This window comes from Bombina bombina, chromosome 3 (genome assembly GCF_027579735.1).
Source record: "Bombina bombina isolate aBomBom1 chromosome 3, aBomBom1.pri, whole genome shotgun sequence".
NCBI lineage: Eukaryota > Metazoa > Chordata > Amphibia > Anura > Bombinatoridae > Bombina > Bombina bombina.
The window spans coordinates 1,042,121,820-1,042,134,304 of NC_069501.1; the positions used below are offsets into that span (position 1 = coordinate 1,042,121,820).

The window sequence follows — 12,485 nt, forward strand, 5'->3', positions numbered from 1 at the left end:
CATTTTTTACCTTTCTATCCCTTTAATATATCCAAAAGAGCTTAAAGGGACATAAAACCCAATTTTTTTTTCTTTCATGATTCAGATACTGCATACAATTTTAAACAACTTTCCAATTTATGCCTATCATTGGATTCACTTTGTTCTTTTGATATCCTCTGTTTAAATGCATACCTAGGTAGGCTTAGGAGCAGCAATGCACTACTGAGAGCTAGCTGCTAATTGGTAGCTGCACATATATGTCTCTTATCATTGACTCACCTGTGTTCAGCTAACTTCCAGTAGTGCATTGCTGCTCCTTCAACAAAGACACCATGAAAATGAAGCAAGTTTGATAGAAGTAAATTGGAAAGTTGTTTATAAAAAAACATTTGGGTTTTATGTCCCTTTAAGACTATGCCTTTTTGACTCCCCTAGATAGAGTTTTTAAAGTCATATTGTGTGTGTAAGTGTTTTAAAAACAATAGACTTTTTCCCAGTTAGAAAATAGAATTATTAAATCTGCTGATTTCTTTTTTGCATTATTTCTAGATGGGTCACAAGAGAATTACTTTTACTTGGTTGTATTAAATTTAATTCAGTGCAAAACTGTAAATCAGTTTAGTTAGTATTATATGTGTGTGCCAGTCAAGGGGTTAATATGGATTTGTGCTTTCTACAGAAATATAAACCCATAAATAAATAAAACAAAAAAAGATTATGATAATTGTATTATATACTATAGATTGATAGATAAAGATATAGATTAGATATATATAGATATATATAGGTATACATATATAAAATATACACAGAGGGTTTGGAAATATTACTGTAGTTAACTAATCAGAGAAGAAAAGTTACTATCAAGAGAGACAAGGGGGGGGAGTACAATTTCCCAGTGGTCTGTGGGTGCAGCGTTTATAAGAGGAAGGGCCAATATTCTTTCCTTATTGGTAGCAGTAGAGTCAGCTGTGTTTGATTGATTGCTTCACTCTATAAGATTTATATATCAGATTGTAGGGTGAAAAGGTCTGTGCTTTGTAAGGAAAGTGATTTTGTTTTATTTGATATAGTAGGGAAAGTGTTTTGTCTTTCTTTTTTTTGTGCCTTCATGCAGTCTGTTAAGGATAGGTTTTCATTGGCATGCCAACATATACAAAAATATGTCCATATGTATGATTATAACAACCGGCTAAAAACATTTTCAGATTGGCCATTCACTGAAAACTGCAAGTGTACCCCTGAAAATGTAAGTATTTATGACTTATGTTTATTTGCAGCTTTCTGTTCTAATGTACAATTTTTGTAGTGAAACGTGCACTAACCTGAGACAAGGTGACATTTTCAGGTTAACAAGCTGTGCGTTTATGAATTTGCAGAAAAGTAAATATATATGACATCTGAACATAACAATGTTATGTAAGAGAATTTAAAAAAAATAGTCTGAAAAAAAAATAGTGCGAAAGACTGTATGGGTCAGTGCCTGCATTCCCTCTAAGGCCAGTTTTGTGTACGGCCCAGCAGTGAAACAGTTAATTAGGGAACTGCACCCTGCAATTAGCAAACACTAAACAATGCAGACTGTATGGTAAAGTTCTCTTAGTAACTGTTTTACTGCTGTGCCGCATACAAAACTGGCCTTAGAGGGAACACTGGCTCAGTGCTATAAATTTATAGTTTTAAAATAGCTCCTACATTATCCCATTGCCAATACGTTTTAATTGTTCACTTGGTGTGTGATCTAAATGATTTATTTTGAAAACCTTTACATCTAGGAGCCTTGGTTGATAAAGATACTAATATTCCCCCCCCCCCCCCTTTGTTTCTTTCTTGTCAGCTGTATAGCTGTGTGTGTGTGTATATGTGTGTGTGTATATATATATGTATATATATATATATATATATATATATATATTTATTTATTCCCCCCCCCCTTATCAGTGTTTACCATTAGAAACACAGGTATTGTACTTCAACTGAGTTCACAGCAACTTATTTGCTTCTAGGCATGCCCCAGCAGAGTGTTAAAGTCGTGCATTCTACCAAAGCTAAGGTGGATATAGATACAGCCATAGAAGGAATTGTGTGGGGGGAGTTAGAGCTGTACAATTCTGAAACTTAAAAAAAGGGTTAATGGCGAGGCACTGCAGTATAAATTTGCAGAAAAAGTTATTAAAGTACATATTATATTTTGTCTCTATCCCAACTTGTTTTATGTCCCTTTACTCTAGGATTACTCTTTAAAACAGGATACCATGAGAATTAAGCAAAATTAATAATAAAAGTAAGTTAGAAAGCTGTTTAACATTGCATCCTTTTTCTGAATCATTAATGTTTAAAGGGGCAGTAAACCTAGGAAACGTTAAATAATTCTGCACATAGTGCAGAATTATATAACATTATATTAGTACTAGCTTTATGTAACATAATAATGCCGCTGGAATTTTTTATTAAAGAGGGTTTTTCAGACCCGCCCTCTGTGCTCTACTGGGCAGCTGTCTAGTCACAGCCCGGCCTGAATGTGCCATTACACTCAATGTAGCTCGCTCCCGCTCTGTCTGACAGAGGGAGTGAGCCACACTGATTGTAATGGAGCGATCGGGCTTTGACTAGACAGCTGCCCTGATGCGCTCATTTAAAACCAGACCCGCTCAGTAGAGCACAGAGGGCGGGTCTGAAAACCTCTTTTTTTTTTTTTTTTTTTAAAATAAAAATTCCAGCGACAATATCATGTTACATAAAGCTAGCACTAATATAATTTTATATAGGTTCTAGGTTTACTACCCCTTTAAATTGGACTTTACTGTCTCTAAGTTTTGACATGGCAGCACCCATTACTTTATAGAAACTCAATGGAGTTTAAAAAAACTATAACTATTTAATTTAAAGAAAAAGGGCACAAAAATAAGTAATGAAAGTAAAAAAAACGAACCTAACACCCCAAATTTCTTTCATGATTCAGACAGAGCATAGATTTTTAAACAACTTTACAATTTACTACTTCTATACATTTTGCTTTATTTTTTTGGCATCCTTTCTTGAAGGAGCAACAATGTACTCCTGGGAGCTAGCTAAACACATCCATAAGCTAATGACAAGGTATGTATGTTCAGCCACCAATCAGCAGCTAGCTTCCAGCTTCTTAGGCTACCTAGGTATACTTTTCAATAAATGGTACCAAGAGAACAAAGGAAACTTGTCAATAGAAGTAAATTGGGGAAAGTTTTTTTTTTTTTTTTTTTTTTTTTTTTATTTAAAATTGCATACTCTACCTCAAGGTTTTTCAAACCAGTCCTCATGCCTCCAAAACATAACAGGTTTTCAAGATTACTTTGGGTGAGAACAGTTTAACATCCTTGTTTAGTAATCAAGTGATTATTTCAATTGTGCTCCAGTCAGGGCCGGCTCAACCATGGGACCAAGTGGGTCCAAGGGACCCAGGCAGCACTTGACAAGGGGCAGCACTTCAGTTACTTAGCCACTGTCAGACTCAGACCATTATGTACAAAGACACAAAATCGGTCAAGGGTGACATTAAAGGTGGGAAAAGTGCAACTTCCTTCCCACTTATTGCACAATTGTGCATAAGTATTGGTGGCATGCAGGTAGGCAGCCTTGGTAAGGACAGTGACCAGGCTAGTAGGTTGATATACTAATCAATAATGTTACTACTGGAGGGGGAGTCATTGCGTTCTCGGATCCAGGCAGCACAATTTCTTGAGCTGGCCCTGGCTCCAGTCCAATTATCCTGAAAATCTGGCCTGTTAGGGAGGCCTGAAGACAAGTTTTAAAAACCCCTCTGCTCTATCTGAATCATAAATGTAAATTGTTTTGGTTTTATATCTCTTTAAATATTAGTTGAGATAACTAGTGGTAATTGCTTTTCTAACACTGGTTTGATGCACTTTTTTAGATGGCTAAAGCTGGTTTTGTGCACTGTCCTTCTGAGAATGAGCCAGACATAGCTTGCTGTTTCTTCTGCTTAAAAGAGTTAGAGGGCTGGGAACCAGATGATGACCCTTGGTGAGTACAACTGAAAAAGCAGTTTGTGTATCTAGATCTATATATCTGCAGCTAGCTCCCAATGGTGCTTAGCTGCTCCTAAGGCTCTAGGTATGATTTTCCACAAAGGATACCAATAGAACAAAGACAATTGGATAATACAAGTGAATTGGAAAGTTGATTAAAATGATATGTTCTTTCTGAATTGCACAATACAAAATTGGAGTTTGAATCCATTTAAATTCTGATGAGTTATACTGAATGTATATGAGTGTTGCACATTTCTGGAGAGCTGTGTTGCACTAGATTTGCAACTATGCTTTTGAGCCCTGTGTGGCAGCAATGCTTCTACAGTGTATAACTGTTAAAAATAGATCTGTGCATTTGGATGTTTTGTTCACCTTCAAATGCGGCGGAAGGTGGCTTTGTGCCACTCGGGTATTTTTCGTTGCTGCATTTATTCTTGTGCAATAGCAACTCACTAAAATCTGTGCAAATCCTGATTCTTGTGCGTTGCTGTAAACACAAGAATACATTTCTGTCATCTATCCATTTCTTTCTCCTTTTTTAAACCATTGTAGGACCGAGCATTTCAAACGTTCTGCAAACTGTGGCTTCCTCTCCCTCTCAAAGAGTTTTGATGATTTAACAATGGAAGAATGCCTGCGTCTCGAACTGGACAGAGTCAAATGTTTCTATGTAAGTTGCTGTGTGTTTTTTGTTTTGTTTTGTTTTTTTGTTTTTTTTTAATTTATATTTTTTTTATTATGAATAAATGCGGCTTCTATGCCATTCACACTTTTTCCTATGTTCTGTAAATACATCTTGCAGTAAGACATATTGGGAGCTTTCAATCTCTTCCTAAAGACAATGTGCCAATTCATGCATTGCAGGTGGGTATCTAGACGGTTAACAAACCTTTTCACCCAACCAAAATAATGTAATGGTGAATACGCCTAGTTGCCAATTGCCCCATATTTTCCTGGGACAGTCCTGTGTTTTGTTTTATTAAGTCATAATACATAATACTCATATGCTAAATCACTTGAAACTGATGCAGTATAACTGTAAAAAGCTGACCGGAAAATATCACCTGAGCATCTCTATGTAAAAAGGAAGATATTTTACCTCACAATGTCCTCAGCTCAGCAGAGTAAGTTCTGTGTAAAAAGTTATAATTCAGCTGCTGCCCAACTGTAGGTAACAAAAAAAATAAAAAAATGAAGAAATGAACAGCAGCCAATCAGCAGTGCTGAGGTCATGAACTCTTTTACTGTGATCTCATGAGATTTCATAGTAAACGTCAAACTGAATTGGGAAATAAGATGAGTGTGCACGTAAGCTCACTCCCTTAGCTGTCCTGGGACAGACATACTGATTTGCTGCTTAGAAGTCCTTTACAATGGGATGTGGCTACTGAGGAATTTTTTAGGTAAAATATCTCTTTTTTACATAGAGATGTTCAGGTGTTATGCCAGACATCCCAACCTGCAAAAACTAATTTCAGGGAGGTGGCTTCACCCGCTACTGCACTGCCACCCCCCTTTCCCAGATATATTGGACACCTTGAAACCCTATATAAGATAGACTTATCGATAAAATAGCTTCCCACTAAAGTCACATTAAAATAAAAAGTAGCACAACCACGTACAATAAACCCTATTTTCCAGTGATTGTTGTACGCTTGTTGAATGCTTAAATATTTTAGAATATAAAGTTTAATTACGTGCAGTAAATAAGGTAGTATTTGTGTTTTATTTTATTAAAATCAGTGGGGGCTTTTTGATTACTGATGCATGCTTTGAGGGTTCTATAACGTCCCAGCAACTAAAGGCATTCCTTAAAGAAACACTTTTCCGGATTTGGGCCACATTGGATCATGGTACTTGGAGTTTCAGGGAGATTGCATTCCATTTGCTGGCATCGGGGAGACTCCCTGAACTTCAGGAAGAGTTGGGATGTCTGCTATGCTGCATCACTTTCAAGTGTTTCAACATTTGGGCATCATGGCCCTTTAAGTCTGCCCCATGTTAATTTTAATCTGTATTTAGTTTATTAGGATTGTGTGCAGTACTCCCCACACAGGTCACTGTGGCTTATGGTTTTATTCTATTGTCTTTACCATTCTCTATGCTTACAGTATGTTTTCTGTATTTTTCTTTATCTGTGATCTTCTGTTGCAATGAAGTTTAGCAGTGTGAAGACAGGTGTTGGGTAAAGCTATGAAATGTGATATATAATACCAGGAAGGGTAATAGGCAAGGGGTGAAGAAGCAAGGCCTTTCAATAGTGTAGCACAACCTTGCTTGGCTGGGGCTTAGTAAATCTGGATTTACTATTTTTTGGCATGTTCTGTGAATTCAAATCCCAGAACAAGAAAAGCATGATTTCCTAAGGTATTTCTGAGTCTTTTAACCCACTGCCCACAATCACTACAGCAGCCAAGATCAATAATCACTACCTCCCTAAAATATCACCTACTTGTGAATCTTTCAATAGTGTTTTAGCAAAAATTTTTAAAAAAAGTATGGTATTGTTTTTATTCTTTTCGTATAAAATGTGTAGCCACCAATCGGCAAGCGCTACCCAGCTACTGAACCAAAAATTGGCAGGCTCCTAAGCTTATATTCTTGCTTTCTCAAACATGCCAAGAGAATAAAGAAAATTTGATAGGAGTAAATTAGAGCATGCATTTTTAAACAACCTTCTATCTGAATCATCAGTTATATTTTTGACTAGACTATCCCTTTAACGCAAAAAGGGCACACTTTATCAGAGAAAATGTACAGAAATTTAACATGGGGGAAAATACTACTGCTGTTATAAAATTAGAATGTGGAAATAAAATATGGTTGTTTACTCTGGATTCTCATTAATAAACCACATCTGTCACTAAGGAATTATAGAGACAGAAAACATATTTTAAATACAAGACATTGGTTGTTTTGCTACATATCATCAGACATGCTTAAGCATTTTTAAAAGAAATTAACATATTTGCTGCAATTGATTTTCAATATTCGAACACTGCCCACAATTTACTTTGTTTGGGAGAACCAATCCAGGCTTGAGTGTTTATACAAACATTATGATGGTGGTTAGCCTTGTTGTCTAAAGTGCAATTTTTTTTAACCGTTCTCTCCATAAACCAGTTAAGGACAGATTAGTAGAAGTCTGCAGGTTGCCTATTCAGCACTCATAAAGATCCACACATTTCAGAGTTAGCTTGCATGACAAGGGCAAAATATATACTGAAAGTATATTGCAAAGTAGTTTTATTTTGCATAAATAAACATATTTTATTTAAAAATCTCAAGGTGTTTACTGTCCCTTTTTTAAATCGGAGGCACTCCGATACATATTTTTTTTTTTTTTTTTTAGCAGTAGTGCCAGTTACTGATGTTAAAGTTACCACTTTAAAATAAAATTGTAATAACTTATACCTGTTTCTACTACTCCTCATACTTAAAAGGTTTGGTATAAATACTCATTTATTTTCTTTTTATGTACTAACAAGGGCAGATGCGACCTGAGAGCCATAATATCCAACTTGGCCATATTCTGGGCTTCCTGTCCCATGTTTAGTCCGTCTGTATTTGTAGTTTATTAATGTGTGTAGTGCCGTACTCCAACCCCAGAAGGTTGCTGGGTTTGTTTATTATTGCTGTATTAGTGATGGCAGGTATCTGTAGTTTACTGTTACACTGAATTTGTGTGTAGACAAGTTTCAGGTAAGGGGGCCATAAGTAGGGTTGCCAGGTGTCCGGTATTTTCATTTGCTGTCCGGTATTATATTTAGAAAAATATCGGACATTCATATGTCTGGAGTAGCTGAGCACAGCCACTTTCTGACCCTGCTGGATGACATTAGATGTCAGTCATGTAATGCTGTAGTTGAGCACGGGGGCTCTCTGCCTCGGAAACATGCAAGGGACTGGGAGTGAGATTTACAGCCTGCCAGATTGTAGGAGCCAGTCAGGTTAACCCTCCACCATGAGGTAAACTGTGCAAAGTTGCACTTACATAGCAAGAGTGTATATATATTAACCCATTTTCTTGCCTCCTCTCTCCTGTTTATCTGTCTGGTATTTTTGCGGCAGACACCTGGCAACCCTAGCCATAAGATGTGATATATCATACCAAAGGGTGAGGGAGCAAGACATTATGCACAGTTTAGAACATTATTACCCCTATGTATATACTGTGGCTTTTCATAGCAGGGTTGACATCAGACTTCATCTGCTGGGACTGGAATGCATAGACTATACAAACGATCCAGACTTACTGGGATAATACTAACAACCTACTGCCAGCAACCAGCCTTTGTATTTGTCTATCACTGCAGCAGCAAAGATCAAAATGTTACCTACTTGTAAAACTTTCAGTAGTGGTTTAGTAACTCCATAAAAAAAAGTTATATGCGCTCTGGTGCATTGTGGTGTCCTGCTATACAGATGCTGAAAGGTTAACAATGGAGCTTGATGATTTAAGCTGATAGTGTAAAGAGCACTACACTGGCACACTTTATTATTGCTTAACACTGTTTTAACCCTTGCAAAGGGATTAAACAAATACATTTTCATGCACTTCCCTCGAATTATGGGTGCCATCATTTTGGAACCTAGGTTACACTGCAGGTTAATTTTGGCTCTAGAGCAGCAGTGAACTACTGGTAGTGAGCCAGTGACAATAGGCATGATTGTAGCCACCAATCACCAGCTAGATCCCAGTAGTGCATTTCTGCTGATTAAGATATATGTACATTTCTCTTCCCCCCCCCCCCGTAAAGAATACAAAGATAACAAAGTAAATATGATAATATAAGTTTAGTTAGTTGTGTGATTTGCACTCAGTATGGGTTAATTTACTACTAGAATTGTATGTGCTTGTTTTGCGGTGGGTTAGAGTAGGCAGAGCTATTTTAAAACCTAAATGAGTGTGTCTAGATTTTTTTATTTCCGTATGTTGGCAACTATGACAGGGAAGTATTCCATCTCTTGCATTTAATGTGCTCTGAAATTGAATACCAAACTATTTTTGCATATAGTGGGGAAATGTGACAAAAATACCTCTTAAAATTGTTTGTGTAGAACCCCCACCCAAAAACAAATGAATCAATCAATGATGATCCAAGAAGTAGAATTGTATTCCTTCTGACTCTCTCTTTAATTTAAAATTAAAAAAATTGAATGTTGGTGTAAATAAGTAATTTGCTTAAACTGTAGTATTTTTACATTTTCATTTATTTTTATTTTCCCCTTAGCGTAAGTTTTCAAATGACGTTCTGCGCTATGTCGAAGATGAAATGGCTGCTGTCACGAAAAGTTTGTTGGACTACTTTTCAAGTCAACATAATTGTTCTATTGACCTGGATCTTTAGAAAGCACTTTTTTTTGTTTTTTGTTTTTTTGCTCTGGACTGAAATAATAAAATTTAGGAATGATAGCCAAGCACTTCTGACAAAGTGACTATGTGCTTAATGCCTTTGCTTGTCTTAGTTAATAAATAAATATAAGTAAATAGACATCTCTAACTAGACAAAGACAGATTCACTAAAATGACAACTTAATTCCTGCTATCATGTAAATGGATACCTCAATACTTCACAGGAATAATATATAAAAATTCAAATTATTGAAACTGTGAGTTCAATGAAATAGCTGGCATTTATAAGTCTGTTAAACCATGATGGTCTGTTTTTATACATAGCTATGTAATTCTATAGAAATAAACCGTTTTTGTAGTATGGTGTCCGTCTGTGCCAGTGTTATGTAAGTAGGTTGCATGTTAAATTACTTGGGCCTAGATTTAGAGTTCGGCGTTATCCGTAAAAACCAGCGTTAGAGGCTCCTAACGCGGGTTTCTTACGCACTCCGGTATTTAGAGTTTATTTACCGCCACTCAAAATACACCTAACGCTCACCTTTCTACCGCCACCTCAGACCCAGTAGTAAACATATACCGCAAAAAAAAACATCCACGAATCACAAAACAAATATTACACAAAGTACACTTACACTCATACAAACACAACACTATCTTTATTTTTTATTTTTTCGTTAAAATACAAAGGATTAAAGTTGCGAGATCTCTGGTGTTTGAAAAAAATCCACACAAATCCATTTTCCCATTGACTTACATGGACATACGGGAAAAGACCCTCATATACCTACATCTAACGAATAACATTATCACAAACATACACTCATCGATGCATACAAACAATATACACTACATGACATACACAAAATATTTATTTATTACAAAAAGAACACGATTTATTTACTTTTTCACACAAGATCATGACGTCACTCACTTTACGAGGAAAACCAGTCTTAGAAAAAAAAAATAGAAATCTTTGGAGCCTCCATTGACTTCTATTGGGAAGACGTGCTCGTGCACGCGAAACCCTCATTTCCCTAACGCACGCAAATAGCGTAGACTGAAAAACTCCAAATACCAGCGCTAGAAAATACATGATTTCATGCGTTAGACCCAGCTATGATAAATAGATCAAGAAATGACTATTTCCCTATGGTGGACTTATGTTTTTTAATATTAAATATTCACCACACCATAAATCTTTTTAACACTTTTAGATTACATCAACTACAAATCCCCATCACTAGTAACACATTATTATTTCAATAAAATTACATTTACAATTAAAATAAAATTCAATACACATTTGTGGATTCACAAACACTACACAATGGGAAACATCTCTCATTTACCTTTATTATTGCATTTCAGTTATTCAACTCATATGCTTGCAGCAACAGCATATCTACATATGCTTAACACATGATCAGTCATGGATGCACATACATTACGTTTAACATTCACTCATACATGTGCATTCAAATGATGGGGGAAAAACACATTACATTCTCTCTAGGAATCACAAAACACAACATATGGATTTTACTGTACTTTTAACATCATGATTCCATCACCAGAAACCATTAGGAATTACGTACAACACGAACATCATTACACCAGATTACAGATGTCACTTTATGGGAAGGAACAACAATGCCAGACCGCTATATAGAAGTCAGCATATGTGGGACACAATCACAATATATACGTACATGTACATAACACGCATCACCCATCACGCAACCACAAAGCACACATTTAGATTTTATTCAGCACACAATAACAATGTAGCACAATACAACAACACAATGAGGATTTCACAACTACATAGGCAGGTTAATAATATCATGACGTCATTACAAGATTCAACCATACACATCACAGATTCACCACTGTACCGCCCCTTTAGGAACTTTAACACTCAATACTACAATACAACATATACGTAAACCACACTTTTGAACAGCATTATTATGGAGATTTCAATGGGACAATTAAGAAATATTGTCAGATCGCAAATCAATTATATATACAATACTACAGATGGCAGCCGGAAGTTATTCAGTATTCGTGCAATTTTTATGGGACGCATACAATATTGTCAGATATAAAATCACTTATATATACAATACTACAGATGGCAGACGGGAAGTTCTGAATTATTATTGCCATTTGGAAGGGACGCATACAATATTGACAGCTCGGCAATCACTTATATATACAATACTACAGATGACAGCCGGAAGTTATTCAGTATTAGTGCCATTTTAATGGGACGCATACAATATTGACAGCTCGGCAATCACTTATATATATAATACTACAGATGGCGGACGGGAAGTTCGCAATTATTATTGCGATTTTTAAAGGGACGCGTACAATATTGACATCTCGGCAATCACTTATATATACAATACTACAGATGACAGCCGGAAGTGCTTCAGTATTAGTGCGATTTGAATGGGACGCATACAATATTGACAGCTCGGCAATCACTTATATATACAATACTACAGATGGCAGACGGGAAGTTATTCAGTATTAGTGCGATTTGAATTGGACGCATACAATATTGACATCTCGGCAATCACTTATATATACAATACTACAAATGACAGCCGGAAGTTCTTCAGTATTAGTGCGATTTGAAAGGGACGCATACAATATTGACATCTCGGCAATCACTTATATACACAATACTACAGATGACAGCCGGAAGTTATTCAGTATTAGTGCCATTTTAATGGGACGCATACAATATTGACATCTCGGCAATCACTTATATATACAATACTACAGATGACAGCCGGAAGTGCTTCAGTATTAGTGCGATTTGAATGGGACGCATACAATATTGACAGCTCGGCAATCACTTATATATACAATACTACAGATGGCAGACGGGAAGTTCGGAATTATTATTGCGATTTTAAAGGGACGCATACAATATTGACTGCTCGGCAATCACTTATATATACAATACTACAGATGACAGCCGGAAGTTCTTCAGTATTAGTGCCATTTGAAAGGGACGCATACAATATTGACAGCTCGGCAATCACTTATATATACAATACTACAGCTGGCAGACGGGAAGTTCGGAATTATTATTGCGATTT

The 12,485-nt window shown here is 36.2% G+C and overlaps 1 protein-coding gene across 1 annotated transcript; it reads left to right on the top strand.

The window, feature by feature from the left end:
- Positions 1-1,093: 1,093 nt before the first annotated feature.
- On the top strand, positions 1,094-9,364 carry LOC128652054 (baculoviral IAP repeat-containing protein 5.1-like). The gene is made up of 4 exons (XM_053705004.1): positions 1,094-1,231; positions 3,896-4,005; positions 4,566-4,683; positions 9,248-9,364. Exons 1-4 carry the CDS (start codon positions 1,094-1,096, stop codon positions 9,362-9,364), a joined length of 483 nt encoding a protein of 160 aa, XP_053560979.1.
- Positions 9,365-12,485: the final 3,121 nt, after the last annotated feature.